This window comes from Phocoena phocoena, chromosome 9, assembly GCF_963924675.1.
Source record: "Phocoena phocoena chromosome 9, mPhoPho1.1, whole genome shotgun sequence".
Lineage (NCBI taxonomy): Eukaryota > Metazoa > Chordata > Mammalia > Artiodactyla > Phocoenidae > Phocoena > Phocoena phocoena.
In genome coordinates, this window is record NC_089227.1 from 44,957,329 (window position 1) to 44,978,476 (window position 21,148).

Below are 21,148 nucleotides of genomic sequence, written 5' to 3' on the forward strand. Positions count from 1 at the left end.
TATTTTTTGGCCTGGTTTTATTTTTTAAAATTTTTTAAACCTCTTTATTGGAGTATAATTGCTTTACAATGGTGGGTTAGTTTCTGCTTTATGACAAAGTGAATTAGCCATACATATACATACATCCCTGTATCTTCTCCCTCTTGCATCTCCCTCCCATCCTCCCTATCCCACCCCTCTAGGTGCTCACAAAGCACCAAGCTGATCTCCCTGTGCTATGCAGCTGCTTCCCAATAGCTACCTATTTTACGTTTGGTAGTGTATATATGTCCATGCCACTCTCTTACTTTGTCCCAGCTTACCCTTCCTGCTCCCCATGTCCTCAAATCCATTCTCTAGTAGGTCTGTGTCTTTATCCCCGTCTTGCCCCTAGGTTCTTCATGACCGTTTTTTGTTTTTTTTTTAGATTCCATATATATGTGTTAGCATACAGTATTTATTTTTCTCTTTCTGACTTACTTCACTCTGTTTTCATACTCTTTTGATTGACTGGGTATGCAGCTGTACTACAGCTTGGAACTCTGGTGAAGTTGAAGTTAACAAAGTAAACGTAGAAAATGGGGTTCTATGGAAACAGAAGGGCAATTCAATTTTTGACTTGACCTCTGAACTCACTGAAATTGTGCATGTAATATTAAGACAGAAATGGTGGTGGTTCTCTACAGCCCTGTAAAAATATTGGCATGGTCAGGAATTAGTTACAATGAAAACAAATGAAATACCCTTGCAGCAATCTGATACTACCTTGGAGAAGGTGGAAAAGTCAAACAGGCCCTGTGATCGAACCACAGTCATCATACAGAGTGGGACTGAAATGTTTTTAAATGGCTGTGTGCCTCCTGCTCCCCATAATATAATGGGAAATTCGGACTACTTGGGTGTAATTCTTTGAATATACAAAAATATTCATTAATAGATGTTTGGTTGTGTTGCCGTGATCTATTTGGATTAGAAACTTTAAAAATCTCAACGTGGATAATTTTTTATAAATATGAATGAAAACCCTTTTCTCTTGCCACATGCCAGTTTTCAATACCACTGGCTTGAAATTAAAAAAGGCAAACTCTATATTTTATTAAAGCATTTATAACTGATTTTTCTACTAAAGGTGATACACGGCAGATGATTTTTCACCATCTACCATAATGTGGAACAGACATTTTGTCCTGCATCTCCTGCTTTTGCCAGCTTTTATGAGTCAAGCAATATATGGTCAAAGAAAGAAAGGATCAAAGTCCAATTTACTTGCAAGGAAAAGTCTCCAGGGTAAAAAAGTGTTTTGTTCTATTAGTTTTAGCCTCTTAAAACCCTAATATGAATTTTTCCAAATAGCATTTGATGCAAATAGCAAACCACATATTTAGGTATATATGTGATATTCTATTTTGATATGATAATAATGCACCTTACAAACTTATAGAACATACTTATAAAAACATCAGAATTTCTAGAGCACTTGTACATTTATTATCTCATTTGAGCTTCACAGTAGCCTTGTTAGAATGGGCATGACAGAGATTGCCACTCCCATAGATAAAGAAACTGAGGCCCAGAGAGGTGAAGTGGCACACTCAAGGCCGCAGGCAAATTAATTAGTAAGTCACAGAGCTAGGATTCAAACTTAAGTTCTCCCTGTTAGGTTTCTTTGTCCCTTACCACTGCTACAATATGATGTGTAGTCATTTTCTCCCTTGATTTCAAAAAAGTTAAAAAAAAATAAAACAAAACAAGATGGGGCCTCACGAATATGAGATACAGTTTGAGAATTAGGCAGAGTATTATTTACTTCTAGACAATTTTGCCTAGTGCTTGTTGAATTTTGGAACTGTAATGTACTTTCTTTCCCTCTCACTTTAAGCAAGTTTTACTTTGGGAAGATGCTCGGAATATATGGTATTTTGTTTGCTTTTGATTTGCACAATTTTACAAGAGGAAAAGAATTTGTAGACTTAGAAAGAGATTTAGTTCTTTACAGTGTAAGCCCTATCTCAGTAGTGCCTCTCTTTTTCACTTCCTTCTCCTCTCAGAAGCAAGCAATTCACGACCACATCACCTCAGGCCTTTCCTTATGCAGAGCTGTTTCAGGAGTAAGGGCAAGGATTTTGCCTAACCTGTTCGTCCTATTTTAGAATTCACTTGCTTCATAGATCTTGTCTTCATCGTGGACAGCTCTGAAATTTCTAAAATTTTTCTCTTTGACAAACAGAAAGATTTTGTAGATAGCTTGAGTGCCAAGATTTTTCAATTGACCCCGGCTGGCTCCTTGAAATATGACATCAAACTGGCAGCCCTTCAGTTTAGCAGCTCTGTCCAAATTGATCCACCTTTTTCTTCTTGGAAGGATCTACAGACTTTTAAACAGAGGGTCAAGTCTATGAATTTCATTGGGCAAGGTACTTTCTCTTATTATGCCATCGCCAATGTCACAAGGCTACTTAAGAGAGAAGGGTGCAAAGATAGTGTGAAAGTGGCTTTGCTGATGACTGATGGCATCGACCATCCAAAGAATCCAGATGTTCAAAGTATTTGAGAAGATGCCAGAACTTCAGGAATATTATTTATCACCATTGGACTCTACTCTAGTCAATGAAATCAAACTTCGTTTGGTATCTGGGGATCCACCCAGTGAACCCATTCTACTGTTGAATGATTCAACCCTTGTAGATAAAATTCAGGATCACCTGGTAGGTACCTAATGGGTTGGTTTTGTATATATTTTTCACCATAATATTGATAATTTGTTTACAAATTCTGTAAGGATAGATAGTGGGCCAAAAAGATGAAAGGGAAAAAAATCCTCCTTGGAAATGGAAAAGAAGAATTTCTCCCATGTGTCTCTCTACTTTCTTAATAGTTTATACCACGTAATCTGGGGAAGTCCCAGACTCATTCTCTGGAACTTTACTGTCAGCTACTGCTGAGGATTTTGGAAGAATTAATTTCCATTCATCCACCGCAGACTCCTGTTTGTACATCCTGGGCTCATTGAACACTGCTGACTTATACTCGATTTGTAGTCAACTTGTGGTCCGCTATATTTGTACTAAGTTATTCTTTTCCCATTACAGATGTGCAGGAATATTTTTTGACTGTTTGTCTCACCTATTGCCATATTATGCTCAAGTGAAGTTCACAGACTTCCATTAAAAAAAAAAATCTCCTTGTTTTTTAGGTGTTAACGAGGTCACCCAGTTTTAAATCAGCTATAACCTGCTGTCGCCCCACAGTTTCTCCCATCAAATCAATGAGTCCCACTAGATTGATCTGATTAGCTGTGTCACTGCTTTTCTTTATTGGTTGTGAGAGCCTTTCCTTGCTGCTAGGGAAAACAGAAGGCAAAGCAATCAGAACAAAAGCCCTCTTCACAACATTTCTCAAGGAGGAAACTCCTGGAGATAAGGTGGTTGATTTAAGTGTCAAGATTGATTTTCTTAAGAATATTGATTTAAAAAAAGTTTCTTGAGAGGAGGGCAAGGACAATGTGTCCTTTAGGTCCTGAGCACTCCATATGGGCTCTTTTCTATCAGTTGAAAAAACCGCAGGCCCCGTTTCAGAGTCTGTTTTTCTCCTTTTGTCCCTTCCCTCAATTCTTTTCCCAACATTACTTTGATTTTGTTACTCTCAGCTGTTTTCAGCATGAGATGCTGGGTTTTTCTTACCTAAATAATAGTGATCATGTCTTGAGCGCTCTCTGTGTATTATGCATTGCTCTGAGTACTTTACATATTTATTTTATTCAATGTTTACAACAATCTTATGATGTAGGTACTATTATTATCTTCGTTTTATAGTTGAAAATTTGAGGCCAGCTAAAAACCCTGGAGTCTGCATGCTTAACCCTGTAAAGTTATATTGAGAAGGAGAGTAGTAATTATTTTTTATGGTTTTCTCAATTAGAATTGCCTTGAAACAGTTAAGGAACATCCCTTCTCCAAAGTTACTATTGTTTCTAGCCTTTTTTAACTTGGGCATTAGGGGTAGATGGGGAGAGTTCTGCCTAGACCGCAGGTGATAGGCTCAGCTCCCAGGTACTTGGGGTGAACGCTTTACGTGAGCATCCCTTCTGCAGGAAAGGGGAATGTGCTGGGTGCCTGGCTAACTGCCTAGCCCTGCCTGCGCCATAGTTTAAGGAGTCCTCACCCCTGAATAAAAGAGAAGTTTCAAGCATGTTCAGGAGAGAACCCTGGGGTTGTGATGAGTCACCTGTTGCTGCCTGGAGAGGACACAGGACAGGCAGCTCCTTGTTTGGCCAGATGTGTCGGTTCGGGAGGTTCATACGCCCTCCAGACACACCCTTGCCAAGAGCTCCTGCCCAACTGAGAACACAGGCTGTTGGCAGTAAACCTGAAGCAAGACTGCTTGTTTCTGGGGAAACCAAAAAATGACTTAGCATCCTAATGACTGCTCTTCCATAGCATCTTGTGATTTCAGCTTATCTGTTCAGATGGAAGCTCTGTGAAGAGAACTCATTAGGCTTTTCAAAGAAAGATATCAAGCTTCAATGTTTCAAATTGCCGTGGTCTAGGAAGCAGAACTTGACTTTTGATCAGACCATTGGAAAAAGTCCTCATCTAATCTGTTTCTATTACATCTGTAGTTCAATTTTTTAAACTTTTTATTTTGTAATTATTACACAGTTGATTTTTTAAAATAAGTTAATCCAGTATAATTTAAGTACACCTGTGTCTACTTTGAGTGCATGTTTCCCTGAGTTTTGATAAACGTATACACCCATGAAACAACCAGCACAAGTAGGAAAGAGAACACTTCTATCATCCCTAAAAGGTTCCTTATGCCTCTTTGCAATACGTGTTTCTCTTGTCCCTTAAATGCTACTGATCTGACTTGTCATCCTAGATTAGTGTACTTTCTAGATTTTTACGTAAACAAGCTCACAGCACGTGCACTCTTTTTGTGTCAGGCTTCTTACTGCCAGCATAATGATTTTGAAATGCATCTGGGTTGTTTTTTTATCAGCAGTTTATTCTGTTTACTGCAGAGTAGACTTTAGTTGAATTTCACTGTGGACAAAGGAGTGTCCACAGTGAACAGATTTTGCAGGAGCCAAGACAAATCAAGGAACCATCACACATTCCTTGACACCTCTTGCAGGAAGTATCACATAAGAATCCCATGAAAGCATTTTAGTTCTGAATTACCCAAGAGAGACCTGATGATTCCAAGGTGAAGAAAATACTTGTGCTCCTATTTTATTATGATTTACATAACAGTATTGAAACCTAAGAAACAGATTCAAACCAATCTCCTGGATATATTACTTGGTCCTTCAAAAGAGCAAGAGAGATTTTAAAACTTCTTTATCACCTTTGATATTAAAAATTTTAAAGTCTTTATGGGAATAAAGGTTGTGGCAAATTGGTCTCATTCTCTGAAGATAATTAAGCAAAACATCCATTTAGTGTATCCTCTCCTTCACATACAAAGGGATCAACTTGAATGGCTATTCTGCTACCGTAGTAAGCTGCAAATATATATTTTTTATCATAGAGTTTGTAATCCTTGCCTACTAAGTTCTTTATTCTCATCCCATTTGCTGTCATGCTAATAACTTTGACACCTTCCTCACATTTTCTCCATTCCCTTCTCGTAGCCTTGACCTCACGGTCACTCGCAAAACTGGCAATTCCATTCTAGCCTTCTTTCTTCACATATATGCCATCATAAAACTCTGACTCCATTAGTAAAATGACCCTTCTTTTGCCCTGGTGAGGTCCTTTCTCTATATTTTTTCATTTAAACCAGTGGTCCACAACATTTTTGGCACCAGGGACCAGTTTCATAAAGACAATTTTTCCAAGGACTGGGGCGGACAGGGGAAGGTTTCAGGATGATTCAAGTGCATTACATTTATTGTGAACTTTATTTCTATTATTATTACATGGTAATATATAATGAAATAATTATACAACTCACCATAATGCTGACAGGAGGAAGAGCTCAGGTGGTAATGCGAGCGATGGGAAGCGGCTGTAAATAGAGATGAAGCTTTGCTCACTCGTCCGCCCCTTACCACCTGCTGTGTGGCCCAGTTCCTCACAGGCCATGGACCAGTACTGGTCCATGGCCTGGGGGTTGGGGACCCCTGATTTAAACTACAGTATCCACCTAGACCTTAATTGAACATGCCCTTCCCTCTGGCTTTGACCATATTCTCCCAGCTGTCCTCCACACAGCCTGCCTCTCCGCTTAAGTGAAAGGCCTCACTACTTCCCAATTCTCCAGCTCTGTCCACGTGGGCCCTTCTGTCCACTCTTTTTAAATGTCCCTTCTCACTGCTTCCTTTGTCTGATTGCCCACACTAGTCTTTATGCCTTTTTTCCTTATAAACTTTGACATATAGAACAGCATTCCATCAATGAGCTGGTCCTTTGCATTTCTTTATTCAAAATTATCCAGAAAGTCCAACTATTCCAAGAAACCGTCCTGTTCCTCCCCCTCAACGCCCCCAAGTCTAGGATCTTCCCAAGCAGCTTGCTTTGCCATATTTTCTATCACTGGGGCTTATAGGCTGTAAGTGCCCTTAGGGAACGGAGCTTTGTTCTTTGTTTCAAACAGTCTTATCTGTTATGTAGTTTTGAATCCATTTTTGTTTGCACAGAAATATAAATTCCAGCAAACACAAAATCAAATGAGTTCCAAAAATAATTAGTAAGTTGTGCTGTTATGGTTTTTAAGCCCGTGGCACATATTTTTAAGGGGTAATATGGCAAAGCAGAAATTGAATTTTCAAATGAAAAGCTTAAAAGGTGTAAAATTACCCAGGAGCCACAGCAGCAGTTAAATTTATCAGTTTAAAATTGATAAGGATATTGCTTATTGTAAAAAGGTGGTAAAGTGACACAACTTTGAATTTTTCCTTATTTTAGTAGTTATTTTCAAATATTACAATTTGACTTGAATTATTAGTTGTTTTATCGTCTCTTTTGAACTCCTTTCAAATTCCTTTCCTCTTTCTCCCTCCCAGAGGAAACCAAGTTTCTGACGTATATTTTAAATATTTTCACAATTTGGATCACATTGTATGTGTTCATTTGCAACTTGCTTTTCCACTCAACTTTTTAGGAAATTTATCTATGTTAAAACACATAAATTCAACGCATTGACTTTAACTGCTGAGTAGTATTTTGTTTATTGATCCATTACACTAATATCTTATTTCAAATTTTTCGCTATTAAAAACAATGAATGCTGAAATATACAAGTACAAGAATTTCTCTAGGGTATGTCTAGAAGGGATGTCAGGATCACAGGTGGAAGCAAGGACTTGACCTGGGCAGCCTAGAGATAAAGCATGTACATTTCAACTTTCTAGGCACAGCCGAATGTTCTGGAGAGGGTAAAGCCATTTTACACTAAAATCGTCAGTTTTTCTGAGTTCCCATTCTCCACATGACCTACTAGTTCTTAAAGATACAAGTATCTCATCTGCTTTCAGCCAGGGTTTACACTGGCTAGTAATTTAAAATCACTGGGGCAGGGGACGATGGAGAGAGAGGGAAAGAAAGCCATAGGTGAGACTGAATTTGGTAGACAGGGTCTGTGGCCAGTTTTACAGCTCCCAAGACCATGTTGTCAACCTTTCTCATTTTATAGATGTGGAAAATGACCTGGAAGGATATATGACGTACCTAAGGCCAGGTGGCTAGATAATGGTGGAAACAGGATGAAAACCCTGGATGATGAAATTCCCAGCCTAAATTTTTCTCTGATTAAATCCCTAGAATCACTTAAAGCATTTTGCTATCTCTTCCCTCTAAATGATTCATTTGATTGGAAATAAAGGTAGAGTAAATACAAAACTAAAAGGATACAGAGTCCTCCATAAAGGTACAACTCTGACTTATCTTTTGCTTCTTCATTACATGCTTTATTTTTAACATCTTGCAACAAATATTCTAGTGCTTTTTGCTTCCATCTTCTATTTCACCATGTAAATTACCCCTCAGATTCAGTCATAAGGCATTAATTTGACACATAACTTCTACCTTAAGAAAGCAATAATTCTATCTGTAAACTTAAGTTGTCCAGTGTTTGACTTCAGACACGACCTTCAGTGCTCTTGTCAGGTAATACCACACTGAGCTCGAGTAGGGTAGTGAGACCTACATGTTGGACAAAAACCACATCGGGAATTTCTCTAAAATTATGAATTTAAAGTAGTTTTGAAAAACATTCTGGCTACTTCATTTCTGTGTGGTTAAGTAGAAAATAGCACTGAACTTGGTTAGGCAGCTCAGCCCAAGTGTGTGACCTTGGGCAAGTCACAGCACTGCGTCTCACATTTCCTTAGGAGAGAATGAGCTGCTGGACCGCATTGACTTGTAAGGCCCATTAATATTTCATGAAATTATCACCCTAAAATTTATGTTTTAATGCTGAAAAATAAGTGCATATCTGTAAAGGAATAGAAAAATAGAGAAGAGAAAATACACAATTACATATTCTGCCAAAGTCTGTAAATAAAAGTGAGAAATTTCTTATTATGGCTGATTAAGCTTGTAGCCAAACTATGGAGATTACAGAGCTGATAAAAAAAAAGAAACAAGAGATAAAAAAAAAAAAAAAAAAAGAAACAAGAGATAAAACATAGGATGAAAAAGGATAAAATTTCTAGAAAAAATTACTTTTAATGAATGCTAGTGCCCTTCATGTCTTCTATTAGTAGACGGCTCAGAGTGCTCCTTGGGTTGTTAGCTGGGGCTTCATTGATTTTACAAGGTTAAAAAGGCTGAATTGTTATTTTTTTTGGAAATTGCATATCCCATAGGAAATAATTAAGGTTAATAAGAAGCTGGAAGCAGAACCGTGAATTGAGTTAATGTTTCATTCTTTTTTCCCTCCTAGAATATCTTATTTGAAAAGAAGGTAAGCACCACATGCTGTGATTACTATGAATCACTCTAAAAGCTCACATAAGCAAACCAGCATTATAACTCACGTTAGAAGATAAGGTGTGACTAAATAAAAATGCTTAATTCTTTTTAAAATGAGCCACTCTATTTTGAGGCAGCCATTTGATTTATTTTATGTCACCCTATCCAATGCAGGTTGGAAAATTTAGAAAAAGTAGGAAATATTTAAACGATTTTAGAGAGTGATTTTAGAAATCAGTGATAACCAGACACCATAGTGTTTGCTGACTTTGACATGACTTCCTTTTTTCTAATTGTGTCTCAATACCTGCTACTTACGGGGGTCCTCCACTCTAGGAACTGTGCCTTGTGTTGGCCAGGGTTAGGCAGTGTTCCTGGTTATGGACAGGGCTTAGAGTTGCCCCCTGCTGCCTGGTGGCTGACTAAGCTTATTCTCTTCCCTGTTGGTGGCAACCAGACCAAGTGACAAGGGAAGCTGGCCAGTATCGACTGGACAGTACTCAGCACAATAGATGACCGTGAGCTTGCTGAGGACCGCTCTACTGGATGTGTGTTTCTGGGCAAAGAGTTTGGAACATCTGAACTTTGTTCGATAAACTGATTCTTTAACATTAGGAGTATCACATAAAATAATAGGAGCCAACCAAAGCTTGTAGAGCACTACGTTTCATTATTTTATATGCCATTAAGACAGATTTAAAAAAAACCCTCTGGGGCTTCCCTGGTGGCGCAGTGGTTGAGAGTCCGCCTGCCGATGCAGGGGACGCGGGTTCGTGCCCCGGTCCGGGAGGATCCCACATGCCGTGGAGCGGCTGGGCCCGTGGGCCATGGCCGCTGAGCCTGCGCGTCCGGAGCCTGTGCTCCGCAACGGGAGAGGCCACAACAGTGAGAGGCCCGCGTACCACAAAAAAAAAAAAAAAAAAACCCTCTGTCAAACTATGATACAGTACCTTCTTATGAATTACAATTTTTCATTTTATACTATGGCAAGAGTCCTTTTAGATCTATTTAGATATAGATTTTTAAATCCTGTTATCACTTTTGTGCATACAGATAAGGGAAAATAATAAGCAAACTAAAGTGGTTACTTCTAAAACTTCTTCACATTCAAAGTTGAAATCCTCTAAAATCACTTTTTGTCTCAGAGTCATTATTGGCTTTTCTACACAATACCAGCCCCTGTGCCACCAAAAGTGTTGGTGATGCAGCATTTCTTCAAGTGCTCTTGTTGTGTCTCTGGAGTTTTATTCCATCTCATTCTGGAAGCGTTGAAGTGCATGCGCAGAAAATGCCAGCTTCATCTTGGTTGGGCCTGACTCATTTAATATGCATTCTGGTTTCAAAGATGCAAAAATAAGGAAAAATATGCATCTTAGAATTGATAAAATATGGTATAAGTCAAATTTTTTCCTTTTTTGAGTAAAGGAGTATTTGGTGTTTGTATATTATTGAGCCTGGATGCGTTGTATAGAAGAGAAACAGCAGAAATTCCCAAAGTCCACTGAAAATGTTTATTTTTCCATTTTAACTGGCAAATGATGTTATACATAAATTTTTAATGGGAGGTCTATTTTACTTAACCATGGCAACATTTAATAATACTTTATTAGCTAGGTCTTCCCAGATCAGGGTTTTCCTGGAAGAATTTAATAGGGAGAGCAAAAGCTCCATATATTTGCAAGGTAAAGTTTCTTCAAGGAGTGTTCCATTTAGTTGTGTACTGAATGAGATTTAAAATGCTATATTTCACTGAATGTAAATATTGTGCTTCACTATTGATTTAGTGTGAACGCAAGATTTGTGAATGTGAGAAGGGGGATCCAGGCGACCCAGGGCCTCCTGTGAGTATATTTCTGTTTTGAACTTAGGGTCAAGTCAGGAAGTCCTAGCGATGATAGCTCTGCCCTGACAACACTGGGCTGCTTTGTGCTGCTGAAAAGCAGTTGTGTGCAAATAGCAGCAAAAACAGAAATGCTGTTCCTTTCTTTTATTCCTAAAGGGATACATTCTGTCCTTAGAAATAAGCTTGAGATTTTACTGAACTGAACTGAGGGCAGATTTGGTTTAAAATGACAACATTCTTCCCACGAAGGATATTTCAGCATCACTTCTGATGCAACAATTGAAGCCAGAATTTCTCAATACTGAAGTGAAAATTTAGAGAAAGAGCTCATACAAATCCTCAGTGCTCTAGACAAAGCTTTATCCTACTTCCACCTAGAAACAAGTGACCTCTCCAGAAATTAACTGTGTCTTCACACTTAGCCAAGTGCAACCCCAAAATGCCTCGTGGGGGAGGAAGCTTGTCAGGAAGCTCTGGAAATTAGAGTGAATTGTGTGAAATGGGAGACACCACTTGGCAAACAAAGGTAAATGGCAGGATTTACTAAGATGATTCAATACTTGAAAAGATAATCCCCAAAGGAGTGCTTCCTTTATATTCTGCCCTAATATCTGGTAGGTGCCATGTCTGTACTGGGAAGGCATTGGGAACGACATCACAATGACTGGAGATGCTGAATGCTTCTCTAACAGACACCTTCAGGTGCCTCCACGCTGCTGCTTCAGTTTTTCATTTACTTCTGTGATTTCAAACCTTAGAGGTCAAAAGCCCTGTGGAGATATTTCACAAAAATTCATTGATAATGTTTTTGACCTGATGCTTGTACTTGGGGGCAGGGAGGGGAATGTGTACAGTGAATTTCTTAGACTATAACACATTTTCCCTTGAGTCTTGGGTCCAAAGCCTAAACTTTTTCAAGTCATTCTACTAATCAAGGCATTAGAAAGAGGGAGTGTTTGTCTTCTTTTTCCTTCAAAATACAAGTTAGATATGTTACATGATAACGTGGCAGTCAGTAGAAGCTAATTTTGGCCAAAGCAAAGGTTTAACTTTCCCTTTCTATAAAGTCTTACTTTATATTATTACACCAAGAGATTGCCAGGGAAGGTTTGCTTGGGATATTCAATTACATTTTAGAATAAACAGTAAAAAGAAACCTTACAACTGCTGAGCTAATCTGACTATTTCAGTCCCTTAATATTGTTGGAAGAAATTACTGTACCATGTTTTAATAGCGATAGCCATAGAAATATGTTATTTAACATTTATTGAGTGTTCCCAAAACCAGTTCATAGAAAAGCGAGATTTTTGGTGGTTTGAGAATAGGAAAATAAAATGCCTTTCTAGAATAGGATTGAAGAACTCTCTTCTTCCATCTTTTGAGATTCTCTCTTGGACATCAGGAATAGAGAGACATTATCTTTTTTGAGCAAATCTAGAGAATCTGCCATTTCAAGACTGTGCTGTCTTCCTGGTGTGTAGTAAGGGAAAGTAGAGTTGAATCTCTGCTTGGTATGTAAAGTGTTTTTTACAATCTTCTCTAATTTTATGGAATGAAGCTGATCAGAAATTAATGTAAGGTGTAGGAAACTAATAGAATGCCTGGCTCCATATAATCTTTTTTCCCTTTGCCTTCAGGGTACACATGGAAACCCAGGTATCAAAGGTGAGTGAGGACCTAAAGGAAACCCGGTAAATGAATAAACAGCTTTCACTTAAACCAGTGTATCGCCTTCTAGGTCTATTTAAATAACAGAAATTAAAAAAACAAAAGATTGTAATATATGCCAATGCCAAAAATCTGATGATTCCCACGAAGAATACAGGCTGTTTACTTCGTACATCATCTGTCTGGTTTGTGTAAGCTTGTATTTACAAATTCTGAGGAACTTATGACCATTTTAGTCAATAAGTTCAGGAAACCTAGGGAGGTGAATAAAGAGAAACTTGTTCTTAAATAATGGAGGCCTAAATTAATTACTACAATGTTCCATGAATCACTAATACATATTCCAAAACAGATTGCTATTGACACTTGTATTTTTTATGGATTCACTTGATGGGTAACTCACCTACAATAACAATAGGAAAAACACCAGATTGTCTCTTACTCCCAAACCAAGTTCAGGCATTTCCCCAATTCTTTTCTTTGTGTACTCATCAAAAATATCCTAGATTAATTTTTAAAAAAATCATATCATTGTTGGGATGATGGTCTTCCAAGTTCAAGAGCAACAGAAGGAATCATAGGAGAGAGATTAGCAGATGCAACCATGTGAAAATTTGAGGAAAGTTCGTATATAATGAAAAATAATAATTAAAATAAAGAGGAAAACATATAGGGAAATGTTTATGTCAAAATACAATGGATATTGGGTTAATTGCTATACTACATAAAGACTTTATAAAATAGATGAGAAACTAATAATTAAATGGTCAAAGGACACAAACAATTTTCAAGACAGGAAATAAATCCAGTGAAAAAAGAAATAGAAAAATGTTTAATTTCACTGGATAATGAATGAAATTTAAAGACAGACAACGAGGTACACTTTACTACTAATTATTCACATTTTAGAAACTTTGGACTCCAAGTGTGTTGGGTTGTTCTTTGCGAGGGAGGGGAGTAATTTTCTAGTTCACAAGTTTGTTTTTTTCCGTATTTTAAATTTATAAAAAACATTTCTTATAGCACTTAACACAGCAATATTAAAACAATAATAACTAGTTATAGCAATGTGGTGGTGAAGCTGGTTTCCTCTTCATTGCAAAGGTAACTTGGCGCAGACACACAAACACATTTGGAAGCAATTAGGCACCATAAGAAGCATTCAAATATTCAAAATTTTAATGCCAGTAACTACATTTCTGAGAATATGTTTAGAGAGGTAATGAATAATATAATAGGTTAGGTGCATGAAAGTATTTTTGCCAGTTGCCTGCTTGTCAAAGAAAGGGAATGCAAAGCATCCTTGGGTGGTTTTACAACACACACACACACACACACACACACACACACACACACACCCCTACACTCACCCACTTTGTATGGGTCTAAATTGATGCCATCATGTCTTCTTTTTGCTTGGCTAAATACCTGTTGTAAGTCTTTGCACACATGTCATTTATTTGGCTTGTAATTTTGTGCCATATAATATATTTTCCTAAGTCTTGCTGAAATCAAGCAATCACTCTTAAGGACATTTTGGAAAACATTCCAAAGCCCCTTGGAGAAAAGCCAGAGTAGCTGGCTCTGAGTGGGTACAATGCTATATTTGAGAACAACGGCTGTGTTGTTAAACTAGGATGCAAGTCTTGGCCTAAGCTGTGAAAATATACCTGGATTCTGCACCCTATACATCTGGCTTCACTCCAAAGGACAAAGGCTATCTGAGCTGCTATTTTCTTCCCTAGACTGCATGGTGAAAATGTCAATGGTCAAGGTCAAAGATATTTTCCCCATTGGTTTAACGTATTAATCCGGGAAATCTGAATAGTGAATTTTACTGAGCAATCACTCACTCTGCAGGGCCATGGAATTTTTTTTTTTTTTTTTTCGGTACGCGGGCCTCTCACTGTTGTGGCCTCTCCCGTAGCGGAGCACAGGCTCCGGACGCGCAGGCTCAGCGGCCATGGCTCACGGGCCCAGCCGCTCCGTGGCATGCGGGATCCTCCCGGACCGGGGCACGAACCCGTGTCCCCTCCATCGGCAGGCGGACTCTCAACCACTGCGCCACCAGGGAAGCCCCATGGAATTTTAACTAAGTTTTTTTCTTGACACAGGGTGATGCTCCAAAAGGGGAACCGGGAGAAAGAGGCCCAGGGGTACGTACACAACTGAAATGCCTTCCTAAGAAAGTAATCCCAGGACGCTAAGATTCTGTAATGGATCATTTTGACCCCTGCAATGCAAGTGCAAAAATGATTTATGTCCACGTGTGCTCTTGATGGCTCAGACAGGCAATCAGACAGATTATGATCTTAGAAGTGGAAATGTGAGGAGAAAATACTCTGTCCAAAAGGAGTGATGATGGGACAGGGCAGTCCACCACATAACATTTCTTGATACTCAAGTTGAGATTTGTGAAAAGCTCAAATAAGAAAAATATTTTGTTTTGCTTCCTGTGTTTTTTTTTTTTTTTTTTAATAAAGAGTAAATTAAAATTCTGGGAGCAGAAGAATTACATAATCTCAACTATCCTTTTGTAAATCCAATTCTACAGGCAAAAGAAGAGATTGTTCTAGTTGATTTATTATCCCTAAAATTAGAAGATGTCAAGAGATTGTGTGAGAAAAAATTATAGTACATTTCTTCTTTTGCATTGTCCTGGAGAACTGCAGCAGTATAGCAAATAGCAGAGAAATGTACAGTGACTTAAAAGGAGGCTGCGTGGCATTTCTCCTCCCAGCTTTTCCCCTTGGATGAAAGCCCAGGACTCAGACCCAGAGGTTTTAAAAATGGTTCTCTTGGTGTTTTTAATCAATTTCATGAAAAATTCTGATACAAAGTTTGATAATTTCAATGGAAATTCCTTCAGAAATTTGTGTTACTCATTCAGGAAAGACTTCTTAGGTATTTTATATATATAAAGCCTATTGTTATGTGAAAATAAAATTAAGACAAAGCACTTATTTTTGTGAAACGTTCATTATCTCAGAGGAGAGGTAAAACAGCTACAGTATGAAGTGGAATGTCAAAATATTGTCAAAATTTCCCACATAAAGTATCATGGGCATTCAGAGGAGACCAGAGCTATCAGGGTAGGTTCTACAGAATGACCCTTGAAGGGTGTAGTACTGGGACAGGTAAAGACAGAACAGGAAAGTGGAAGGGGCAGGCATTCTAGATGGAAAGTGCTGTGAGCAGCAACCAGAGGGAGGGCAAAGTGTGGGGAATGGTGAGATGGGGTGCCTAGGGAGGAGTATTGGCGGAGTGGTTGGTCCATGCCGGCTGGAAGGCTGGGCTTTGCAGGGTGATGGGCACCTCCCGAGATTTTAGATGAGGCGTATGGCCCAAGAGCTGTGGATTTGGAAGATTAATCTGGCCTGGCTCTAAAAGCAAAACTGAAGTGGGAACAAGGAGAAGGAAAGAGCATTTTGAAGAAGGTTTGTTGCTACAGGCTGTAGGAGAAGTAACAGGGTCATTAGCTAGAGCTGCTCCAGCCAATGTGAAAGCTGCTGGCCATGTGTGCTTACCGAGCAGTGGAAAGAGGCTAGCCGGAGTGGAGGTGTGCTGGAGGAATAAACTACACACTGAATTTTTATGACTTAGTACCAAAAAAAAAGATGTAAAATATCTCATCAATAATTTTTTAATATTGATCACATGTTAAAATGACAGTTTTTGGACCTATTGTGATAAATACAATATATTATTAAAAATTAATTTCACCTGTTCATTCTCGCATTTTTTAAGTGGCTGTTAAGGAATTGAAAATGACATAGGTGGCTCACGTTATACTGGACAGAACTGGGCTACAGTGATGACAAAACGGAGAGCAAGAGAACATTGTGAGAACCAGGAAGGCGTAGAAATGAGGGGATGCAGTGACTAGCTCTACCTCAGACGTTCAGCAAGATTTACTGAACACTTGCCATGCGCTGGGCGCTCTTTTAGGTGCCGGGGATACAGAGGTGAGCAAGGTGGTGAAACCCTGTTTCATAAAGCGTTCAACCAACAGACAAACAAGTGAGTAAGAACTCCAGTCAGTGAGAGGGTTATGAAAATATAAAACAGGGTGGTCCTAGGCAGAAAGAGCAGCAAATACAAAAGCTCTGAGGCGGGAGCAAGCTTGGTGGGGCCCAGGAAATGCAAAGAGAGACAGAGTTTGAGGAAGAGTGGCGAGGAAGATGAGGCTATGAGGTAGGCAGGGTCTAGATCACACAGGGCCTTGTTGGCCAGGGTCAAGAGAGTAGATTGAAAACTAAGTGCCCTGGAAGCTGTTGGAGGATTTTAACTAGTTGGATTAAAAGAATGGAAGGGGCAAGTTGAGAGCAAAGATGATTATAAATTTTGATTCTGTGTGATTTGAAATATGATGCTGCCATTCATAGAAATAGGGAAGTCAGAAGCAAATTTTGCAGAGACCAATAGTGCAGTGCTGAATATCTCAAATTTGAATATTTTAAAACTAGTAAGTAAGGTGCCCTGAAAGGAAGAAAGAAAGGTGAGATCAACCAAACAATAAATTCACCAGAGAGTTAGGAAAACAAAACAAAAACCAGAAAACAGGGAAAAGAGTATACTATAAAAAGTAATATTCCTTTATTCTTGTAAACTGTATCGGCCCCTTCCGAAATACAGTCTTAACACTCTTACCATAAAATAATGACAGAATTTTAAATATGGTGGTATATTATAAGCGGTGGAGGGCACCCCAAAATTCCTGAGATTGAAAGTCCAGTCTTTTTTTGTGCTGCAGACATGAACTGCTTTTATAAAGAACCCCAATTTAACTATCTTAATGTGGCCTTTAATTTCGAGCACAGTACTAAACATAAGACCGTTTATGTGAATAAGTATTTCCGACACGGATTAAATTGTAGTGTAACAATTTTTTTGACTAGTTTTACTTTTATTTTCAGTTTCTCAGTGACTGCACATTTGGGGAGAAGTGCTAAAGAATTCCTTTTTATCTTTTGTAAAAAAGTCATACACAGCAAAATTTTGTACTCTGACTCACAAGTAACTACAATCACAGCTTGTTTATTTCATTGGTTTCTCCAGCTCACTTAAAAGATGTCTTACAATTCTATTTTCATACATAGAAACTAGTTGTATGAAAAAGACATGTGATCATATTAGAAAAAGACTTGCTGTGGCTTAAAGTTGGTAATTTACCAGTCTGTTTAATAGTCAGTATTGGGTTACTTAAAGGGTTTATGGGCAGCGACACAATGGAGAAGGCTGTGCAGAATTCCCAAGAGTGACATACAAGAGAAGCAGAAGCACTGGCCCCTTATTTAGGCTGAGATAAAATATAGTAACTTAAAGGTCACTGTCTCACTAAGGTTGACAAAGGAACCATTCATTTCCCGATGTTCTATATTCTAGACGGAATTTGAAAGGAGGATCATAATGGATATAAATATTTACGGACATTTTAAAGGCCATTATCTCAGCTCAGTTTCAAAGCCAATTTTTCTAAACCGTCTCTGTGAAGCATCCTCAGCTGTGATAGTTCACAGTTTAAAAGTCAATATAACAATTTTGAAAGCACTATTATAGGTCGTCACTTCTACAATGAGATTCAGTGTATAGTTTCTCCTTTAGCTTTGGGCCAAAGGGTAAGAAATTGGGTTTGAAAAAATATGTGGAACTGAGAATAGAATGTAATAAAAGGAAAAAATAGGTTCTTTTCTTCCCCCTACTATATGCACATTCCCTAAGTGCAGAGAGAAGTGGAAGACCTTATCTTTATACCTTGTTAATTCCCAAGACTATACAGATGTGTTTTGTTATACTTTAAAAATGAAAAACATCAACTACTTCCTCCAACTATGCCTTCTAATATCATATTTTACTTCTCTTTTCTTTTTTAATTAGGGAATCCCTGGGTACAAGAGTGAGAAGGTAAGTTGGAAATAACAAATAGATCAGAATTTCATTAAAAAAACCATCAACATAACTGTATTTATATACTTAATAAAAGTTATTTTCCTTTATTTTTGTAAGTCTGGATTCCCAAATTCCTAAGTATATTCTCAACTCTGTTAGCATAAAATAATAGAACTTAAGATATGTTATAAAGGATGGAAGGAAGCCTAAGAATCCTGAGAATCCAGCCTCTCTTAGTCCTGCAAATACAAATTCTTTTAATAGAGAACCCCAGTTTAATGGCATGCAATACGGGTATCAAGATCAAAAGTTTCTATGTACAAATGGATGCAGCAATACTACAGTCATGCTGCTGCCTTGGTGCTTAACTTCCTATGAAATGTAGACACAAGACCCTCTCATGGGGCAAAGAGGATCTATCCTGGTTAAGCAGTAAAGAATTCATTCTTTACTGAACTAAATGAACTAAAGAACTAAATGAACTAAAGAATTAAATGAACTAAAGAACTAAATGAACTAAAGAACTAAATGAACTAAAGAATTAGTTCATTCCATCAGGCACCTGGGTAGAGCTTGCAGGGGCAGTAAATTTGACAAAGGTTATGAGTTGGTAGATTATTTTATTATTCTTTGCAAATTACCAATTAGGAAATCAAACTGCTTCCAAAGAAATTAACACGTTAGACTGGGGCTCAGGAATCTTCGAGAGGGTTCAGTGGTTCATAAGTTTAAGCCACTATTATTATATGCTCTCTATTATCAGATTTTTCTGTCTGAAATCAGAACATAGCCCTCATCATTCATTCTGTCCTACAACCCTCAGACCTGGGCAAGAGGCATGCACTTTACAGGGTCCTGCTCTGGGTCTCCTCCAGCCTCCTCATTCATGAGGGAGCCAGGTGTCTGTAGAGTGTGAGGCCCATGTCCCCTTCTCCTGGATCATGCTTTGGGTAACCAAGCCCCTAGAAGTCCCTGCAAAATGGTCTGAGCCTGCTTCAAAGGCACACACGAACCTCCTTCCCATGTCCATCTTCTTCCTAGGCCTGAGGGAAACCAAATGGAAGCTTTGTTGGGGCAGGAGGGGGCTTTGTTTTGCCGTCTGTGGCACCATCACAGACACATACAGCTCCTTTGGCTGTGGGAGGAGCTGGAGGTGGGAGGTGAACTGAGAGCTGGGCTGTGGGCTGTGGGCATGGGCCTCCCACATGCACCTCTGAGGAATTCCAAAATTCTCTAACTTTTTACTCCTTTTGGAGATATATTTGTCAAGAAAGGAAGCCAGAACATGACTAGTTTATTAGCTCGATTTGGAACTTTCAGCTACTTAGATAGGTGGTATTTGGGTCTCTGCTTATACTCTTGTTCTGGGCCCTGTAAACATTAGGGGTGAACCTACACACAGGCATTAAATATAATCCTAAACACTGGAAATGTTAGGTCGAAAAGGGGAAGAGTGTAAGAAATGCCATGATTCTGTACTTTGCCATCAGAACCTGGACAACTCAATATCTCAGAGTGTCTGTTTCTTCATCCATATAGAACTGGATTAATACAAGCCTCCCTAATTTACAGGGTCGTTGGAGAATCAAATAGAATAATGGATGTGACAATGTATTTTAAATAATTTGCTGGTCTATAAACATAAGGTGCTACTATAAAGAGATAGGGAACAAGTGATAGTATGGGAAAGTTAAAAAACTTTCATGATTGTAAAACTGTCCTATATATATAGTTGAAGAAAATTTTCCATGCCACCACCGTTTTGATTTATACAGTATGCTAATTATCAACACCAGGAAACTCTCTGTGTATTTTTTTTTTTTTTTGAAAAGATTCACTTAAACTTCTGGGGAATTATAGATTCACTGGAGGGGCCCTCGTTTGGAAAATACAAGCTGTCGGAGCAAAATGACCCTGAACCGTCGACATTCAAACCAGAATTTCACCAGGATAAGCAGCGTCAGAAATCGAGGCTGGGAACAGAGCTAATCTGTTCAGTTTTTTCTGAAGCACTTGCTCTTGGGAACTTTGTAACTCTGACCATGCCACAGGGATTACTGAGCCCATCAAAAAAGAAAACGCCTTTGCAGAGGCGAATAACCTGAGTACAGTATCTTCATTGATGGGAATCTGCCCCCATGCCAATGCTGTTCCTCAGGACCCTATAGCTAACAAATCTGTCTGGACAAATGGAACGTGAACTCTAGCCCAAAGAATTTTGAGCATATTTATGGTACTTTTCTGTTTTATATTTTGGTGGTTGACTCATTGTATTTCCATCCAACATTCTTCAATTAATTGCTTTCTAGTTGATTCTTCAAGAGCAATTTTCCATTTGCATCCAGCAATAAATGTTCAACTTGTTTTAAGTGAAAGCTCAGTTTTTCCTGGGTCAGTTTGACTCACAATATGATGTGGAGCGAGAACAGATGGCTTTTGTTTTTTGGGTTTTTTTTAACTTTTTATTTTATATTGGCGTATAGCCGATTAACAATGTTGTGATAGTTTCAGGTGCACAGCAAAGGGAGTCAGCCATACGTATGCATGTATCCATTCTCCCCCAAACTCCCCTCCCATCCAGGCTGTCACATAACACTGAGCAGAGTTCCCTGTGCTATACAGTAGGTCCTTGTCGGTTATCCATTTTAAATATAGCAGTGTGTACATGCTGATCCCAAACTCCCTGACTATTCCTTCCCCCCACCCTTCCCCCCGGTAACCATAAACAGATTGCTTTTGAATAGAGACATAGCTGGATCTAAAAATTGTACCTCCCTCTTGCCTGCTCCCCGTGCCAGCAATACCCCATGCAGGACCCTAGGCAGAAGTGTCAGGTTTGTGGAAAGTAACTTG

General features: G+C 38.6%; 1 protein-coding gene across 1 annotated transcript in view; it reads left to right on the forward strand.

The window, feature by feature from the left end:
• The first annotated feature begins 1,145 nt into the window (after positions 1-1,145).
• COL28A1 (collagen type XXVIII alpha 1 chain) overlaps positions 1,146-21,148 on the forward strand; it is a 158,259-nt gene continuing 138,256 nt past the window's right edge. The window contains 8 exon segments of the mRNA XM_065884024.1: positions 1,146-1,266; positions 2,130-2,571; positions 2,573-2,684; positions 8,866-8,886; positions 10,679-10,735; positions 12,376-12,429; positions 14,521-14,562; positions 18,284-18,310. Of these exon segments, the coding sequence (XP_065740096.1) occupies positions 1,146-1,266; positions 2,130-2,571; positions 2,573-2,684; positions 8,866-8,886; positions 10,679-10,735; positions 12,376-12,429; positions 14,521-14,562; positions 18,284-18,310 (876 nt within the window).